Source organism: Nerophis ophidion, linkage group LG19 (assembly GCF_033978795.1).
Source record: "Nerophis ophidion isolate RoL-2023_Sa linkage group LG19, RoL_Noph_v1.0, whole genome shotgun sequence".
NCBI classification, from domain to species: domain Eukaryota; kingdom Metazoa; phylum Chordata; class Actinopteri; order Syngnathiformes; family Syngnathidae; genus Nerophis; species Nerophis ophidion.
In genome coordinates this window covers 23133381-23154325 of record NC_084629.1, presented here as the reverse complement: position 1 = coordinate 23154325, position 20945 = coordinate 23133381, and the positions used below count along the sequence as shown (strand labels likewise).

At 39.6% G+C, this 20945-nt stretch overlaps 1 protein-coding gene across 9 annotated transcripts; it reads right to left on the bottom strand.

The window, feature by feature from the left end:
- Window positions 1-3918: 3918 nt before the first annotated feature.
- Window positions 3919-20874, bottom strand: ccdc141 (coiled-coil domain containing 141). Of its 9 annotated transcripts, none has more exons than XM_061879584.1 (22): window positions 20560-20874; window positions 16839-16961; window positions 16587-16772; window positions 16284-16377; window positions 16112-16212; window positions 15423-15965; window positions 15305-15366; window positions 15104-15239; window positions 14870-14989; window positions 14501-14779; window positions 14254-14409; window positions 13962-14138; window positions 11934-12056; window positions 11685-11864; window positions 11466-11609; window positions 11257-11379; window positions 8408-8473; window positions 8213-8337; window positions 7953-8124; window positions 7522-7865; window positions 6211-7302; window positions 3919-4500 (listed from the first exon to the last, which is right to left on the bottom strand). In XM_061879584.1, the coding sequence occupies exons 1-22, from the start codon at window positions 20707-20709 to the stop codon at window positions 4329-4331; spliced, it is 4668 nt and encodes a 1555-aa protein (XP_061735568.1). In that variant the 5' UTR covers window positions 20710-20874; the 3' UTR covers window positions 3919-4328. The 9 variants fall into 9 exon arrangements, with proteins under 9 accessions (XP_061735568.1, XP_061735570.1, XP_061735573.1 ...); XM_061879586.1 differs by having other exon boundaries at window positions 7971-8124; XM_061879589.1 differs by having other exon boundaries at window positions 14254-14370.
- Window positions 20875-20945: the final 71 nt, after the last annotated feature.

The following is a 20945-nucleotide window of genomic DNA, read 5'->3' as shown; positions in this document are numbered from 1 at the left end:
CAAATTTTAGCACTCACAAATACGGTTAAAAAAATTATTTTACATACATTTATGCGGTGCTTAAATAAATACATTCTAACTAAATTAATAACAAAAAATACAAATATATGTTTCTTAAGTCAACTTTCAATAAAATTAAAGTGAAAATAAAATAAAAAAAAATCGCCAATTTAGTCTTATTTTTTGCGAATAAGTAAAGGGGCTGTTGGCACCTTCTTCACAGTAACATTTTTCAAAGCAAAAAAAATATAACAAGAACACCACCGGCTAGCTTATGTCAGTGGTTCTCAAATGGGGGTACTTGAAGGTATGCCAAGGGGTACGTGAGATTTTTTCTAAATATTCTAAAAGTAGCAATAATTCAAAAATCCTTTATAAATATATTTATTGAATAATACTTCAACAAAATATGAATGTAAGTTCATAAACTGAAAAGAAATGCAACAATGTTGCATTTCAGTGTTGATAGCTAGATTTTTTGTGGACATGTTCCTTAAATATTGACGTTAAAGATTTCTTTTTTTGTGAAGAAATGTTTAGAATTAAGTTCATGAATCTAGATGGATCTCTATTACAATCCCCAAAGAGAGCACTTTAAGTTGATGATTTCTTCTATGTGTAGAAATCTTTATTTATAATTAAATCACTTGTTTATTTTTCAGCAAGTTTTTAGTTATTTGTATATCTTTTTTTCCAAATAGTTCAAGAAAGACCACTACAAATGAGCAATATTTAGCACTGTTATACAATTTAATAAATCAGAAACTGATGACATAGTGCTGTATTTTACTTCTTTATCTCTTTTTTTCAACCAAAAATGCTTTGCTCTTATTAGGGGGTACTTGAAATAAAAAAATGTTCACAGGGGGTACATCACTGAAAAAAGGTTGAGAACCACTGCTCTAGCAGGTGACTTTTCAAATGATACTACATATTAGCAGTAATGCTACTTTTTGTAGCAACGCCGTTTTGCCCACACTTGACAAATTACGGTTATCTGTTTGACATATTCCCACTTGAAGCCAAACCACCGCCAGACGATGGACCCCCTGCTGTTTTTCTTGGGAATTAATTCTTCCTTCATTTGCACCTTCTTTCTCTCGTATTACCACTCGCACGGCTCTGCTAGCATCACATTTAACGTTACCCATGCTGCTACCTCTCTGCTCTACGAGGGCGTATACGTATGTGACGTATGATGTGACAGAATGTGACGTATGTAAGAAGGTGCGTTTGCTGTCTGTGAGGAGAGACAGGAAAGAGCGAGAAGAGCTTGTAATGTAATACCCGCAGCTCAAAGCAACTGCGTGAGAACGTATACTCGAATATCACGATATAGTCATTTTCTACAACCCCGTTTCCATATGAGTTGGGAAATTGTGTTAAATGTAAATATAAACGTAATACAATGATTTGCAAATCCTTTTTAACCCATATTCAATTGAATGCACTACAAAGACAATATATTTGATGTTCAAACTCATGAACTTATTTTTTTTTTTGCAAATAATAATTAACTTAGACTTTCATGGCTGCAACACGTGCCAAAGTAGTTGGGAAAGGGCACGTTCACCACTGTGTTTCCTCACCTTTTCTTTTAACAACACTCAATAAACCTTTGGGAACTGAGGAGAGAAATTTTTGAAGCTTTTCAGATGGAATTCTTTCCCATTTTTGTTTTATGTACAGCTTAAGTACTTCAACAGTCCGGGGTCTGCTTTGTGGTATTTTAGGCTTCATAATGTGCCACACATTCTCAATGGGAGACAGGTCTGGACTACAGGCAAGCCAGTCTAGTACCCGCACTCTTTTACTATGAAGCCACGCTGTTGTAGCAAGTGACTTGGCATTTTCTTGCTGAAATAAGCAAGGGCGTCCATGATAACGTTGCTTGGATGGCAACATATGTTGCTCCAAAAGCTGTATGTACCTTTCAGCATTAATGGTGCATTCACAGATGTGTAAGTTAATCATGCCTTGGCCACTAATACACCCCCATACCATCATAGATGCTGGCTTTTCAACTTTGCACCTAGAACAGTCCTGATGGTTCTTTTCCTCTTTGGTCCGGAGGACACGACGTTCACCTTTTCCAAAAAACAATTTCAAATGTGGACTCGTCAGACCACAGAACACTTTTCCACTTTGCATCAGTCCATCTTAGATGAGCTCGGGCCCAGCGAAGCCGGCGGCATTGCTGGGTTTCGTTGATAAATGGCTTTGGCTTTGCATTATGGAGTTTTAAACTTGCACTTACAGATGTAGCGACAAACTGTATTTACTGACAGTGGTTTTCTGAAGTGTTCCTGAGCCCATGTGGTGATATCCTTTACACACTGATGTCGGTTTTTGATGCAGTACCGCCTGAGGGAACGAAGGTCCGTTATGTCATCGCTTACGTGCAGTGATTTCTCCAGATTTTCTGAACCTTTGGATGGTATGATGGACCATAGATGGTGAAATTCCTAAATTCTTTGCAATAGCCCGTTGAGAAATGTGTTTTTTAAACTGTTTGACAATTTGCTCATGCATTTGTTCACAAAGTGGTGACCGTTTCCCAATCCTTGTTTGTGAATGACTGAGCATTTCATAGAAGCTGCTTTTATACCCAACCATGGCACCCACCTGTTCCCAGTTAGCCTGCACACCTGTGGAATGTTCCAAATAAGTGTTTGATGAGAATTCCTCAACTTTATCGGTATTTATTGCCACCTTTCCCAACTTCTTTGTCACCTGTTGCTGGCATCAAATTCTAAAGTTAATGATTATTTGCAAAAAAAAAGTGTTTATCAGTTTGAACATCAAATATGTTGTCTTTGTAGCATATTCAACTGAATATGGGTTGAAAATTATTTGCAAATTATTGTATTCTGTTTTTATTTACATCAAACACAATTTCCCAACTCATATGTAAATGGGTTTTGTATATCGCACAGAGACAAACACGCGATATATCGTGCATCTCGATATATCGCCCAGCCCTGGTTTGAAGATAATTCCCCAAGATTATAGCAACATTTGAAATACACTACTTTTTACCTTTTAAGTATTGGTATCGAATTGGTATTGCCAACACTGTTAGGACTTCGCATGACTGCAGTTGTGTGACCTCAAGTATGCAAGAATCCAGGGGAGCAGAAAGCAGGTAAGATGATTTTAATTTCATCAAAGTAACAGATATAAACAGAAAGCAGTCTTGCATGGAGATGTTCCCAACATAGTTTTAACTTCGAGCACTGAGGAGTGCTCGAGTGAAACATAAATAGACCTATGTTGATTGACAGCAGCTGTGGACCGCTGCCAATCAACGGCGAGTGAGAGAAAACAGAGCTCAGGGGAGTAAACAGGAAGTACAACAAAATAAGAGCACTGACCAGGAAATAAAGTACAAAACACGAAAAACGAATAGAAATGAAGTGACAGATTGTCACAAACACGAGGCTGAATTTCTGATCGGGAAGAAAATCAGTGGTACTGCACATCACTAACGCTTTTTATAATAAAAAGACTACATCCACAGTGCAATCCACAACCAATCCGTGCAGTGCTAAAGTGACCAATCATATTCATACACACAACTCCGGGAAATAGCAAGTGTAGATATTCAACATTCATTCTTTCAAAATTGTTAATTAAATTATTTGTAGTAAAAGTGTTATAGTTTAGGAAATGTAATTAATAAAGAAAATAAATCCAGAGTCGACTATTTTATTTTACTTTTCTCAAAAAAAGATCACCTCAAATTCACTTCAAAATGTTTCTATATTTTTATATTAGATATAAAATCAGGAAATGTGTTAACTACATTTTTAGATAACAAAAAAAATATTCAAAATTCCGATTTACTTCATGAGATGAAAATTAGATATACAGATCCTTCTTGCCATAGTGGCAACAAAGCACAGTTTCACGTAATCGATCAATCCAAATCTGCTTTTTATTTTCAGACCAACATATATATATACATTTGGACACTAAACATTTTCTTTACTTTCCTCAACAACATGGCAAGACTATTTTAGAGAACAACAAATCCATTTCATGAGCGCGTCCACTAGATGGTGCTGTTCATCAGGAAAGACAAAGCATCAGCTCAATTGGCTTTAGTAGTGGCCAGGAAGAAGATGAATAGGTAAAGGATTTAGAAGAAAACAAAGAGGAAGCAGAAAAGAAAGGGAAAGACAAAGAGGAAGAAATGAGGAATACGGACTGGAAGAAGAGAAACAAATCTACCTACAGGTACAAATTACTTGACCTAAGGAAAGTGTAAAAGAGGAAATAGAAGAGGATGAAGAAGACAAGGAAAAAGGAGAGGAAGTGTTTTAGTGTCACAGAAGTAGTAGTAGTAGGAGGAGGAGCCAGAGAAGAATACAGAAGGTTCCAAAGCAGCTGGTCATCTCCCCACTGATGATGTCAACAACTGCAACCAGCAGCCAGCGATCTTCAACCTCTTTGCCATCTTTCTTGTGGTCGGCTACACTTTTTCGGCCGTCTTTAAACCTGGAGCGACCGTGACGACATAGGACGTCAGTCTGGCGACATGTTTCCGAGCGTCACAAGACATGATAAACGATGTCTCCTTGCTGTCTGATTTCAAACCAAAATCACGCCTAACGTCCACCTGCATGGCAACTAGGGGTGCAACGGATCAAAAAACTCACGGTTCAAATCGTTACTCGGATCAGAGTCACGGATCGGATCATTTTTCGGATCAGAAAAAAAAAAGACAAGACAAATAAACAGAAGTTTTGTCTTTGTTTAGTAACACTTTAACATTTTTAAATTAAAATATATATAATCAACTTAAAGTGCTGAAGGCATTATATCTTTTTAACACAATTATGGAAAAACTGTGCAACATAAAAAGGAATTTGTCCTTTCTTTAAACTTGGACCAATGACCATAAATAAAAAAAACAACTTAAAGTGCAAGATAAGAAGGCACATCATCTTCCTTGAAACATAAATAGTGAAATAAAATCTGAAATGTGGAGTGATAGTACAGTCTTCCACACTTGGAGCCATGGATTGTAGAATCCTTGCTTTCAGTGGCAGGATCATTGACACGGATGGTGAAGTTTCAGTGCTCAGTAGAGATGTAACAGTTTTGAGGGGTTTAAGCACCAGGAGGACCTTATCTGCCACTCTCACATCATCATCAGACAGGGTGATGATGTCTGACATTTTTCTTCAGGGTTTGTGGGTCAATGCAGAGTATATAGCTGCCTGCTGCTCCAACATATCACAAGTGGAATTCCACCTTGTTGGGACATCCAGTATGAGCTTATGAGTTGGCAGATTTAGCATTTCTTACTTTGTCTGAAGCGCATGAGCAGCTGTTGTGCTTGGGTGGACTTAGGAAACCTTCCTGATCCTCCCAAGGAGGCGCTCCATCCTATTGACTAAGATTCCCTTCTTCTGTGGTCCCAACCCTGCCTTATTCACTGCATTTATTTAATTCTTGGCAATATCAGTTGTGAGTGGACTATTAGTACCGGGCCTCTTTATCTTCCATTCCTCCACAACTTGTGTCAGTACCTGCGCAAGGTGACTCTCGTAGAGGGGGCATGTCTTCTCATCTCCCAATCTGCTGTGATGAAATGAGTGCTTATCGTCACATAGTTCCCCTGGACCTCCACCCTTATGATGCTCGGGATAGTTCATCCACAATGTTTTTCTTCTCCTGCTCATAAAGATCTGGCACAATCTTATCGCTGAAGTGGGTGCGCGACGGGATGTCGTAACGTGGCTCAAGCATTTTCAGCATGTGTTTAAAACCCTCGTTTTGTACAACGGAGTCTGCACCTATAAACACACCGATTAGATGGCGCGGGACGTTCAAGCTCCTCCGTTACTCCGCTCGCCATGACCACGCTGTGTGTGGACTGAACGTGCGAACAACTTTTTTTTCATTAATCAAACCGCGGATCACGTGTGTGCCGAACCGAAGATATTGATCTGAACGATCAATGTTGATCCGTTGCACCACTAATGGCAACACTGACTTATTGTAACAGCAGAAGCCTGTATTTTGAAATTTAGAAGTCTAAACTAGGACATGCTAGAAACCACATTGAAATTATGTTTACGTGTTAGCGTTACATCAGCACATACATTAGCAAAGGATGTGTTTGCTCCGTTATGACGCTTAGACAGGTTTTGCTGCACACTTGCATTTTAGCTTGTGTGGAGCAGGTTGTAGACTACCCACCAGGTGACTTTGGGCTCTGGGTGTTCAGTCACCGCCAACTCCAAATTCACAGGGACACCCCCCATGACAGCAGCTCTCGACAGTGGTATGCTTAAATGGAGCGGACTAGGCGCCGAGGCTTGTTGGAGGGGCTCTATCTCTGTCTGGGAATGGGTTGGCGCAGGAAGGGGGGGTCCTACGATTTGAGGAGTAATCTTGATCTCCTCACGGATTGCCACAGGCTCACAAAATTCCTTTTCTTCCTTAAGGGTTAATTCATGGGATTGAGGGGTGGCATGTAGGCTAGCTTTTGGCGTTAATACTCTTGTCAGATCAGCAACAGCAGGGGGTGTGGAACTTCTGGGGGTCATACCATAAGCATCCACGCACTGCTTGCTGCTGGTACTACCGCTGTCTTGTGAGTCTGGAGGTCTGGTTGCCTCAAAAACTTCTGGTCCTTCCCGAGAAAACAATCTTTCACACTCGCTGGAGGAACAGCTAACAAGCATTTGAGACTGAACTACATTTGTCATTGTTTTAAAAGATTGTGGACTAGTAGCAAAGGATAGAATCGTATCGTTTTGGAGAAAGTTCCGAGGGTCTGAATCGATCTGTGGCACGGCATCATCTTTAGATGAAGTAAAAATGCTTCTTGTGGACGATTTGAGGTTGTAAATTGAGTTCTTGACTGTGATCCATTTTGATGAAGAATCAGGGCTCATAACTGTAGTCTTTTCCTTCTCAGCTTCGAAGGAGTCTCGGAGTGGTGCACCACATGGGTTCTGAGGGAAGGTCCTTGAGGATTGAGCGATCTCTTTGCATTCCTGAGGTGTCATGTTCTCGTAGAGATCAATGTCTGAACTTTCAGAGGTTGTAGGACAAAGGCTAGGAGTTTGACCACTGAGATCAGCTTTTGGAAAGATCGTTTGGATGAGCTGAGCCTCACTTTTTGGACTTCTCTGATCTGGTTTATTCTGACTAAAATGATGACTATGTGAAGAGCTGCTCTTTTCCAATGCTGACTGCTGAATGGTGGCTCTGCATGTCTTTTCATTCTCTGCGTTGATTGGCTGACATGGATCAAGAGACAGATGACTGGACATTAATATCTCCCTGTTAAAAAGACAACAAAAATCATAAACATGCACAAAAACTACATATAAAGTATATATCCATAATGCCAGGAAGAATTTAAAGTAAAGTTTAGCCTACAATCTGAAATTTCATATATTTGATCTGTGACTTAAGTTCTCGTGGACATCCTGAACTTTGGACTTGAGGATAGTTATTTCAAAGATCTGAAACAAGGACAACATAGAGTGTCGCTCTTACCTTGTATCACTGTGAAGACCAGCAAGGGCAGAAAAATAAATATCTGTCTCAGTGGACTCTTTATGTTGCTGGGCTTCACCAGTAGCAAGTCCAGTCTCTTGTCTCTCCGGCTGGTTCTTGCACTCCTTTTGGTTATTGGACTTATTTTGGGTACTGTGGGAGCTCAAACAACAATGTTCCTCAACATCGTCCTGAAAAATGATGCACTCTGGCGTCTCTGCCAATGATGGGAGGGAAATATCGTCAAATGAGCCACACTCATACTCGTCACTGGACAGAAAACTCTCTGACACCACATCCTGCTGCTGGAGTTCTGTTACCAACGGGACACTTGCAGGTTCCTCCTGCATTAGGATGTTCAGTTAATATATTACAAAAAGTTGTCCCAACAACAACAGCAATATTCATTTTTTTCTTCTTCGGAAAATCACCACATCTCTCTGGCAAACGTGAACTGATGCACTCAAAGTGGACGTGGCGTTAAGTTGCCTGTGGATGACGTAGACCTTGCGTCCGACCTCTACTGGGGAACAGGACATCCTGAAGGTGTGGGTGGAACAGTGGGAGGAGGCACCATACTTCTTCTTACCACCTGACTGGCTCCTGTGGCAGCACATTAGACCATCTGGCATTCATTAGCATGCTCGATATTGATTACTTTTTTCACATGCTATATCTTTGCTCTTAGAACCTGCTCTGAGAATTATCCATCTTCGGTGATGAGAGTTTCATATTAGTGTCAGTTAGACAGGTCACTTCTTTCTCATCCTGCTCAACGGTCAATTCTGGGGTGCGGCCTGTCTCCTTAAGCTCGCTCTGAAATGACACACTGAGGTGAACTAATTTTTCAATATAATTATCATTTTTTTCTTTTCTTGTTACAGACCATGTCCTGTATGTTAAGGTTGTCCATTTGACTCTTCTCTTCCTTGTTTGTGTCTTCTTTATCACTCTAATGAGCATGTCAATATGCAAATTATTCAGATGAATTAGCAGACTGATAAATGGGATGATGCTATCATGCAAAGGTGTGTCAGCTTGTATGGACACCACCTCTCCTCCACACCTGAGACTGGCCTAGGAAGACCCAACAGTTTCCATATTGCTATGGTTAGCTAGCTAGCTAGCATAGTTGGCAATAAAAACAAATCAATCAATTGGTATTTTGCCTAGTTTGTCTGCCAGTACATCAGCTGATATTAGACAAACCAGCAGTAAATATGTATTGGTAGTAAGCTAGCCTCGTGCATCGGCTTTCTTTGAGTAAGGAATTTCATGGTCAAACCTGATTCATCAGCTTTTGCCCTGCAAAACGTTTTTGTTGTTATTTTTTTAGACTAATGGTAATTCCCAAAAATAAACAGATCTCATTTGTAACTTTTTCTACAAACCCCGTTTCCATATGAGTTGGGAAATTGTGTTAGATGTAAATATAAACGGAATACAATGATTTGCAAATCCTTTTCAACCCATATTCAATTGAATGCACTACAAAGACAAGATATTTGATGTTCAGTCTCATAAACTTTATTTTTTTTTGCAAATAATAATTAACTTTGAATTTCATGGCTGCAACACGTGCCAAAGTAGTTGGGAAAGGGCATGTTCACCACTGTGTTACATCACATTTTCTTTTAACAACACTCAATAAACGTTTGGGAACTGAGGAAACTAATTGTTGAGACTTTGAAAGTGGAATTCTTTACCATTCTTGTTTTATGTAGAGCTTCAGTTGTTCAACAGTCCGGGGTCTCCGCTGTCGTATTTTACGGTTCATAATGCGCCACACATTCTGTTTTTGATGGGAGACATGTCTGGACTGCAGGCGGGCCAGGAAAGTACCCGCACTCTTTTACCACGAAGTAACGCTGTTATAACACGTGGCTTGGCATTGTTTTGCTGAAATAAGAAGTGGTGTCCATGATAACGTTGCTTGGATGACAACATATGTTGCTCCAAAACCTGTATGGACCATTCAGCATTAATGGTGCCTTCACAGATGTGCAAGTTACCCATGCCTTGGCCACTAATACACCCCCATACCATCACAGATGCTTGCTTTTCAACTTTGTGCCTATAACAATTGGGATGGTTATTTTCGTCTTTGTCCCGGAGGACACCACGTCCACAGTTTCCAAATATAATTTGAAATGTGGACTTGTCATACCACAGAACACTTTCCCACTTTGCATCAGTCCATCTTAGATGAGCTCGGGCCCAGCAAAGCCGGGGGCGTTCCTGGGTATTGTTGATAAATGGCTTTCGCTTTGCATAGTAAAGTTTTAACTTGCACTAACAGATGTAGCGACCAACTGTAGTTACTGACAGTGTTTTTTTTAAGTGTTCCTGAGCCCATGTGGTGATATGCTTTACACACCGATGTCGGTTTTTTATGCAGTACCGCCTGAGGGATCAAAGGTCCTTAATATCATCTCTTACGTGCAGTGATTTCTCCAGATTCTCTGAACCTTTTGATGATTTTACGGACCGTAGATGGTAAAATCCCTAAATTCCTTGCAATAGCTCGTTGAGAAATGCTGTTCTAAAACTGTTCGACAATTTGCTTACAAATTGGTGACCCTCGACCCATCCTTGTTTGTGAATTTCTTATCATTTCATGGAAGCTGCTTTTATAACCAATCATGGCACCCACCTGTTCCCAATTAGCCTGCACACCTGTGTGATATTCCAAATAGGTGTTTGATGAGCATTCCTCAACTTTATCAGTATTTATTGCCACCTTTCCCAACTTCTTTGTCACGTGTTGCTGGCATCAAATTCTAAAGTTAATGATTATTTGCAAAAACAATTTTTTTTTATCAGTTTGAACATCAAATATGTTGTCTTTGTAGCATAGTCAACTGAATATGAGTTGAAAAGGATTTGCAAATCTTTGTATTCCGTTTATATTTACATCTAACACAATTTCCCAACTCATATGGAAACGGGGTTTGTACTTTAAAGAAAAAGTCTTAAGTGCTGAGATAAACAAAAAAACATAGTAAAAATCGGATTGCTTAGTAAGGTAGGAGTCGAACTTTCACATATTAATATTTATTGTTTAATCATTTATACATAATTTTGTAGTGCTGTCATTCTCTGATGGTAAAGGGTAGGTGTAAATATTAAGTAATGGTGTGTTGTTCAGTCTGTTAACTTAAACTTGCTTTAATCAATGATTTGGCAAACTGATTTGTCCTACATGCTTTATTAATGTATTCATGATCCTAGTTACATTATGAGCCTCACTCTGCTGCATGGCAAGAAAAAGCCTCGTCGTGTGTGTGTGTGCATGTGCTTGTGTGTGTGCGGCATTTGACATATTGGTATTTCTTTCCCCGAAAATTCGGTTTTGCATATTGTTAAACATATTAGTACAGTTAACTAGACAACTTTGTTAGCCTAGTAAACTTGTATGTTTTCACTATTATTCTTAAATGCTAAGAGTAGCGTTTTCCATTTGTCTGTGGAGCTGACAAATGGTGTTGTCAATCTCCAAGGCTGTACCCCTCTCCTTAACCTTTGACCCCAGTTAAGCCTTGAGATCCTGCGGACTCTTTCGAAAAGGAATGCGGATAAAAAGCCAAACTTGGACCGTGTCCTACGTCACACCTTTACTTTCAGGCAGGACAAGTCGACCTGGTTCCGCTCATAACGCTGCTTTTGCTCGTTCTTCCTGTCATGGGCCGCTTTCTGGCCGCCGAAAGTTTTGCTGACCTCCAACTTAGACCTCACCTGCTGGACGTCACGCATGAGGGCGTGGTCGCTTGAAGACACTTTGCTTAGCCACAATGCACTTTGAGTGTATAGAGATGCTGCGCCGACATCCAGCTGCTCTCCTCGGAATTTGGTTAGAACCTGACAACAACATCCCTAAAGGTCATTTATGTTATGTACATAATTTACATAAATACTGCTAATGCTTAATTTTAAGATGCTCTCACATTGTCACTGATCAGTTCACCAATTTCCTTTTTCACCCAGAAAGCTTTTGTCAGCAATTGATGAATCTGCTGGCATGTCTCCTCATATGTACTCAAAGCAGTGCGTAAAAGTCCAGCAGGATCTAACTGTAGCAGCATCTCCAGCTGAAGAAAGGGGAAAACATGCATCAATAATATTGCTGTTATTATTAGTATTTTTATCCTCATAGACCTGCTGACCTGTTTGACCACCAGGTGAAAGTTGTTGCTCAAGTCCAAGATGTGCTGACTCTTTTGGATTTTCTCATTTACTTTGACACGCAGAACACGTAGCTCTGACACTTCCTGCAGCAAGCGGTTCTGGACTGGTGTCATGGCATCCCAGTTTTTCAGCAGGATCTGGTTCTGCTTGTCCAATCTCTATACGAGAAAGCAAAGCAAATCAGAGGAGAGAATTCAACAATCCAGTGGATGTGAAACAGTGCTCACAGCAAAATAGGGTTTAGCGAGTCCAAATTGCTGCTGTAGCCTCAAGGTCTGCTCGTGGAAGCCCAGATCCACTTGAGTGCAGGAGTCCAACAGCTTCAAGACCTCCTTTAGGTCCCGCACAGCCTGCAAAGAAAAGCCGTCATCAGACCACATTTGCGTCCAGGAGTTTTGTGGAAGGTGAGCGCTCTACAAAATGACAGTTTATTTTAGTCCTGTTTCAATCAATCAATCAATTAATCAATTCCTTTATTGTCATTGTCATAAATAACACATAAGTCATACATGTCAACAGGGGTGGGTAGTAACGCGCTACATTTACTCCGTTACATTTACTTGAGTAACTTTTGGGATAAATTGTACTTCGACGAGTAGTTTTTATGCAACATACTTTTACTTTTACTTGAGTATATTTATAGAGAAGAAACGCTACTTTTACTCCGTTCCATTTATCTACATTCAGCTCGCTACTCGCTACTTTTTTTTTATCGATCTATTAATGTTTGTTTTGGTTAATGACTGAGCTTCAAAGTAGGATCTACGCATGCCTGCGTTTCACCAATCACATGCAGTCACTAGTGACGTTGGACCAATCAAACAGAGCCAGGTGGTCACGTGACCGTCACACGTAGAACCCGACATGTTGAAAAACGAATCGGGGTGTTACCATTTAGTGGTCAATTGTACGGATTATGTACTGTACTGTGCAATCTAATAATAAATGTTTCAATCAATCAATCAAAAGTGTAAAGAAAAAAGACACTTTTTATTTCAACCGTACTTCCCGTCAAAAGCCTAAAGACTGATCGCACAGTTCCTGTCTTCACAATAAAAGTGCCGCTCCATCGCGCCTGCGCTAACAAAATAAGAGTCTCCGAAAGCCAGCGCAAACAAGCTAGCAAGCTACGGAGTTTGCCGCCAATGTATTTCTTGTAAAGTGTATAAAAACGAATATGGAAGCTGGACAGATAAGATGCCAAAAACCAACGACTTCCATGTGGTAATAGACAGAAAAGAGGAACTTTTTTTCTCCATTTGAAAACGTGGACGTCTGATTCCAATCAATGCAAGTCATCAGAATCAGGTAATACACCAACTTATATTCTTGTCTTCATGAAAGATAGGAATCTATATGTTAAACATGCATGTATATACATTAAAACACCTTTAACATGTGAACAAAAACGGCAAAATAAATAAATATAAATTATATACTGTATATATAAATGTGTATGTATATATATATATATATATATATATACATATATATATATATGATTTGTGTGTGTATGTATGATATGTGTGTGTATAAATAATATGTGTGTGTATGTATATATGAGGTAGATCACCTCGACTTGGTCATTTACGAAGTAATTGATAAAAGTTAAAAAACTTATTGGGGTGTTACCATTTAGTGGTCAATTGTACGGAATATGTACTGTACTGTACAATCTACTAATACACGTTTTAATCAATCAATCAATCAATCCAATCAATGAATGCCTACTGAGGCTATGGTGCTGTTAAGTTATTGTGGTCCAATGTGCCATTTTTTAAAATTTTATTTCAATGTACTATTATTTAATATATATTATTGTTTTAGTTGCTTAAGAGATATTCCTGGCTCTGAATTTGCTCATTGCTATTTTTATGTTTTTGTGCATTATTTGTTGCCGTAATCAGGTTACTCATCAGTTACTCAGTACTTGAGTAGTTTTTTCACAACATACTTTTTACTTTTACTCAAGTAAATATTTGGGTGACTACTTCTTACTTTTACTTGAGTAATAAATCTCTAAAGTAACAGTACTCTTACTTGAGTACAATTTCTGGCTACTCTACCCACCTCTGCATGTCAACGAGATTTCGTTTGAGCTTTGTCAAGCGGCATAGAAACGGCATTGATGTGCAGGTTGACCATAGTTTACAGTTTAGCTTAGCATTTGTTTATGAGAACACATATAAAAGGATGTGTGTGTGTGTGTGGGGGGGGGGGGGGGGGTTGATGACCTCAGTGCTGCTCTCACACACCTCACAAAGTCTCTCCTGGTACTTCCTGCAGGACTTTGTGTCCTCTTCCTCTTGCCTGTTATTGATTTCAAGTTCACTATGCAGGTCAGCGACTTCCTTTTGACTTTTGCTTAGTCGCTCTGACAACTGCTGCACCGCAGTCACCACAGACTGCAGGTTGAAGCCTGATGTTGATGCCTGACACACATGTTAGGGTAGACACAATCCTATTGGACCTAATTTTTTTGTTGAAGTCATGTGATTGTCATGTAAAGTTTAGAATTATATGGACACCACAGACTCCTCTGGTTACCTTGGCAATGTTGCTTATGAACTCGCTGGCCTCTTTCTGGATTGTGACGACCCTTTGCATGGTTTCCAACCAGGAAGTTCCGGCCTTGATAATAATATCTTCCCCCTCTTTCTTGCTCTGCAGTGTGCACCTGTGGATCTTAATGTCTTCTTCCAGCTGAACAACAACAATGACAACAACAACAAGCAGATATCGGCTCATAGCTGCATTAGTAAGTGCTGACATTAAAGTATGTCGCTGAGCTGACCTGCTGCGCCGCCTTGAGGAAGGACACATAGCCTTGTAGCACACGCACGTTACACTCAACAATCTTGTTCAGCGTTTTCATCTCGTCTAAGACTGCGGAGACCCGAGCAGCTAACTGGAGTTCGGTGACTTTCCTGGTTCTGTCTCCACATTTCAACTGCTCGGTCAAAGACTTCAAGCGGGACAAATGAGAGATACGTCCATTGGGGGCTTCTAGTTCAATTATATTTTGGGACCCTGTACACGAAACTTTCAGACGTTGTAGGATCTGACCGGCAGACTATTGGAAAGACAATGACAAGAGACCAGATTAAAAATGATACACTCGCACCGAGATGCCAAACTTTTTGCCAGTATACAATATGTGTACCTCAGCATGTGTGCACGACAGAAGGTGTTGGTCCAGAAGGTCCTCTGCCTCCCACAGCTGAGGTCCTATTTCCCGATGCTTTGACAAAAATAGGCTACTTTGTTCCACCCATTTGGACACCTTCACATTGGTATTTGCACATGACACACATTACAGTCAGTACAACCAAGCACACTGACATAAAGCCACACATAAAATACAATAGAAAGTTCCAGTTAGAAGGCAAGAAGTCACCTTGTCGAGCAGTTGTTGACACATCAGCAACAGTGATTGATTGTGATTAGTTGGAAGAGTGCGGTGGGCATCACTGTGCATGTTGTTCTGTTCCCCACTGTTTACTAAACACTTTGGCAGGTCTGGCATCCTCCCACTGTCCAACAGAAGGATGAAAAGATGAAGCTGATGAGACAACATGAACATGGGAAGTTTTCTGACCTGATAAATGTCAAACTGTCCTTTTCCAAGACTTTCTGGTGTCGCTGTATAAGAGACGAGACCTGAAGGAAACCCAGATCAGACACGAGCTGTGAGCATGTTTCCCATCAGATCTTACCTTTGGTTCTAGTACCTGCTTCTGGTCTCTAACATCACCTGGTTCCGATTTTGGACTTACAACTGATCTGTACAAATCTGGTATGTGGTTTTTGGTCTCATCCAATGTTGACGCAAGCTTCTGGTGTGACCTGGATTTAGTATTTGGGTCACATGACTCTAGATTCAGAACAGATTTTGATTCAGTATTGGATTGTATTTCAGGTTTTGGATAAGGGTTTGCTCCTCTTGCTTCAGCCTTATACTTTATATCTGACTGAGATGGTAGCCTCATGTTGAATCTATACTCAATATTTGGATCAGGACTAAAACCAGGTTTTGAATCTCGACTGCTTTCACATTCGAGAGTCAAAAGGTTTCTCTGCATTCCACTTTGTTCTACATTAAATCCGGAATCAGGCCTTATATCTGAGCTGCCTGTGATGTCATGCTCCTGTGGACTGAGTCGCTGTCCGAGCACCTCCTCCATTGTCCTCCTGCGGTCTTGCAGAAACTCCAGCAGGAACTCCACCCTCACCACCACTTGCTGGCTGGGTCTGGAATTCTGGGAAGAACATGTGACATTACATTGGCTTTGTTACATTTGCCGTAACCACATAGGAGGAAGCATTTCAACAAAGCGAGGCAGGCAAGACCCTATTTGTGCCGTGTTGCACAGGTTAAAGATTGTGATGTGTATTGCTGCAGTACCACTGATGCCCCACGGAGGTTGTCAGTACGCTGGAGTAGTTCGAGCTCACGAAGAAGCTCGCCGCCGCTCAACAGAACCTTCAGAGAACTTCTTAGTACATCTGCAAGTAAAACAACATTTACCTAACTTTTCGAGTGCGCTAACTAATTGCTTTCTAACTGATAATGTCACCTCTCCTCATGGCATCCAAAGCGAGTGTAGCATCAGCAGACCCGACGTCCACTCGTAACAGAGCCTCTTCAACGTTGTCAACTCTAAGCAACAACTGTAGACGCATGCAAACAGGAAGGATTTAGCATAGCTTAGCACAAATGCCATGTTAATATGTTAGTTAGCTTTAGCATTGCAATTACATGAGACATACTGTAATTAGATGGGTCAGCACATTGATCAGCAATTTTATTAAAAAAAAATATTGATATCTGACAACTGTCATTTAAGCTAATCAGGAGAAAATTTTGCATATAACAACACCTGCGACGCTGCCTGATAGAATTTTGCTGCCAGCGTCAGCACTTCCTGTCGCCTCTCCAGGACGCGGAGCAAATTGTACCAGCCATCATTCAGACACGCCCCCATAGCCTGGTACACTTCCTGATTTTCTTGCCTCCTCTTCCTTCCAATCTCCCCTGGCGCCTCCACAACTTCTTGCTGGTGTTTCTGCCGATCCGCATTAAAATGTCAAGTAAACAACTCGACCAATTGGACCTCAAGTCTTTTTTTTACCTTCATTGTCTTCATCAATTTCTCGTGTTCTTGCATTAGTGTCCTGTTTTCTTCCTCGTTTGAGCCAATCTCACAGAGGTCAGGCTGGACCTGGATCAGCTCAAGGTGGACCAGTGAGCCGCTCTGCAGCACAAAATATTTTTTTTGCTCAATGTGTTAGCAGTATTAGCTTGTAGCTCCTGTTAGCATCAGACTAGCTTTATTTTTTGTTTATCTATCCAGAGTGTTATGATTGAGGTCATAGGGGAGCTGGAGTATACCTCCCCAATCAATCACAGGATACATTTTGACAAACAACAATAAACAGTGTGAGGCAGACAGGTGATTTCAGTCTGGAATGTTATTTAAAGAACAATATTGTGGTCTTCTGTCTTAAATGCTGCTCTTAAATCCAGAAAGATCAGGAAGCTTTCTGATGTCTATGTTGACTTGGAGATTGTTTAAAACCGGATAAGGGCAGTATTGCGATTCACTTGAAAACAAGACTGAAATGTTTTGTTCAGATTGTGGGTTTTCATAAGATAATTGAATTGGTTAAAATCCACTTTCTCTAAAGTTTCCAATGTTAAGAACATTGTCATCATCTGGGTTTGGATAGCGCAGGGCTTTTTGTGGTCATCAAAAAGATTTTGTATGTGTCATTATTTTGTTTTATTTTTCAGTGAAGCGTGGTGGGGGCAGCATCATGCTGTGGGGATGATTTTCAGTGGCAGGAACTGGGGGACTAATCAGGATAGAGGGAAAGATCCATAGCACTGGCCGACCGAGGTTTCTCATTGTGTCTATTGGGTTGAGTTTATTCTTGGCCGTATGTGGGATCTGAGCCGAGGATGTCGTTGTGGCTTGTGCAGCCCTTTGAGACTTTTGTGATAAAGGGCTATATAACTAAACTTTAAATTATTGATCGAAAGATGAATGCAGCAATGTACAGACATCCTGGATGAAAACCCAGAGCTTTCTTAAACTCTGACTGGGGCGACGGTTCATCTTTCAGCAGGAGAACGACCCTAAGCATACAGCCAAGATATCAGACGATTGGCTTCAAGGACAACTCTTTAAATGTCCTTGAGTGGCTCAGCCGGAGTCCAGACTTGAATCCAATTGAACATCTCTGAAGAGATCTGAAAATGCCTGCACAGCAATGCTTTCCATCCAACCTGATGGAGCTTGAAGTGTGCTGCTAAGTAAAATGGGCAAAGAAAAATGGACAAAACTGCCCAAGGATAGCTGTGCTAAGATTGTGGCATCGTATTCAAAAAGACCTGAGGCTGTAATTGCCACCAAAGGTGCATCAACAAAGTATTGAGCAAGGGCTTTGAATACTTTTATACTGTTTTTTATTTTTCAATACATTTGTAATTTTTTTTAATAGAAACTTTTCACCTAATCATAAAATCATAATGGGGTATTGTTTGTAGAATTTTGAGGACAAAAATGGTTTTATTCTATTTTGTATTTTCTAATAAGGCATTAATTAAATACTTTCCAGATGCACTGTAATTTGATGTTAAGAAACAATGTGTGGATATATAACAGGTTATGTAATGTTTTACGTATGTATATTTTTACACACACACACACATATATATATATATATATATATATATATATATATATATCCATCCATCCATTTTCTACCGCTTATTCCCTTTTGGGGTCGCGGGGGGCGGTGGCGCCTATCTCAGCATATATATATATATATATGTATATATATATATATATATATATATATATATATATATATATATATATATATATATATATATATATATATATATATATATATATATTAGGGCTGCGAATCTTTGGGTGTCCCACGATTCGATTCAATATTGATTCTTGGGGTCACAATCCGATTCAAAATAAAAAAAAATTTTCAATTCAACACGATTCTCGATCCAAAAACGATATTTTTACGATTCAAAAGGATTCTGTATTCATTCAATACATAGGATTTAAGCAGGATGTACCCCAGTCTGCTGACATGCAAGCAGAGTAGTACATTTTTGTAAAAAGCTTTTATAATTGTAAAGGACAATGTTTTATCAACTGACTGCAATAATGTAAATTTGTTTTAACTATTAAACAAACCAAAAATATGACTTATTTTGTCTTTGTGAAAACATTGGACACAGTGTGTTGTCAAGCTTATGAGATGCGATGCAAGTGTAAGCCACTGTGACACTATTGTTCTTTTATTTAATTTTTATAAATGTCTAATGATAAGGTCAATGAGGGATTTTTAATCACTGCTATGCTGAAATTATAACAAATATTGATACTGTTGTTGATGATATCCATTTGTGTTTCACTACATTTGGTTTGTTCTGTGTCGTGTTTGTGTCTTCTCTCAATTGCTCTGTTTATTGCAGTTCTGGGTTTTGCTGGGTCAGGTTTAGTTTTGGAATTGTATGGAATTTTTATGGTATTGCTGTGTATTGTTTTGTTGGATTGATAAAAAAAAAAAATCGATTTTTTAAAAATGAGAATCGATTCTGAATCGCACAACGTGAGAATCGCGATTCAAATTTCTCCCACACCCCTAATATATATAAATGTGTGTGTATGTTTATATTTTTAAATATATATATATATATATATATATATATATATGTGTGTATATATATATACATGTATGTATGTATATATGTATGTATGTATGTATATAAATATATATGTGTATATGTATGTATATATATGTATATGTATGTATATATATATATGTATATGTATGTATGTATATACATATATGTATGAATATATATGTGTGTGTGTATATATATATATGTATATATATATACATATATATATATATATATATATATATATATATATATATATATATATACACTAATTTTTTAGTAAATAGATTAGGCTACAATATAAAATGTAATAGTTGTTCCAAAATTACGGTCCTAAATCTGACGATTACAGCGATTACACGATTCAATGGGCTTTTGAATGGACACTGCCAAGTGGAACTAAAAGTACAAAGGACATGTTGACTCACTGCTGAATCGAAATTCAGCAGAAATAAAGTATAATTGTAACCCTGAGGCATTTAGTCAGACAACAATGAAGCTACTGGAGTGATCAGTCGTTACAGTCATGTTGTGGCCCTAAACAACACATACAGTAGAGTGTTTGTGCCAGGGGCTGGCCTGGGTTTAGCATATCATTCTAGCAAGCTTCCAGGTCGAATTAACCTCCAGGAATGAAGTTTGTGGTTTAGTTAGTGTTAAAGTCTAGCATCTAGGTCGAGTCAGCTGGTTATTGTTACATGTTTTCAGTTATCTTGGCTGTAGCATAAAGCTGCTGTTAGCATCAACACATAATTTTTGGGTGTTTGGTGATCCGTATTTAAAAAAAGTTGAAGGTTGATTTATTTCTTGTTGTTGAGGCCAATAAGCTGTTGTGTTTGTGTTGGTGCACATTTGAGCCCATGTCTCTAGTAGACATAAAATGGACACATGACACTTGAGGGCACGCACGCACACACACAAACACACACACACACTCACACACACACACACACAGCAAGAGAGAAGTAAATATTTTGTAGGTGGATTTTGTCTTGAATAGTCATTTGCATGTTTATAAAATATGTGGGAAAGACATTTTCACAGGTGTATTACATACTTTATAAACCGTATTGACAAAATCAAATATGTGAAGGGCTAAGCTATAGTCGCTCAATGCTAATTAGCACCCAACAACGCACCTTGACTACAGACACGACCAGCTGCGATTGGCCAGCCTGAATTGCGATGGTGCTGAGAGTCGTGAAGGACTTCTCATTGTCTGTCTTCGTCTCCCCCGTGTCCTTATGTCCTCTGAGCGTCGCCAGCTCCGGTTCGACGCTGCTCGTCATGACTAGGCCTTTACGGCTGGCTTCAGGCTGTCGTCGCCACGTAGGCGCCACTTTCTGTCAGCTAGCATGAACACCGTCAGCGAACGCCCAGCTGTAGGACAAGGTTCTAAAAGGACTTGTAGAAAAGGTCTACTGCTGTTCGACTCTGCCTTCCTGTGCGTGTAACACGAGCCTTAGCTGAATGGCAGCAACTAAAAATACACAGCATTTTTGTCACGCTGTGCATGCATAAGAAC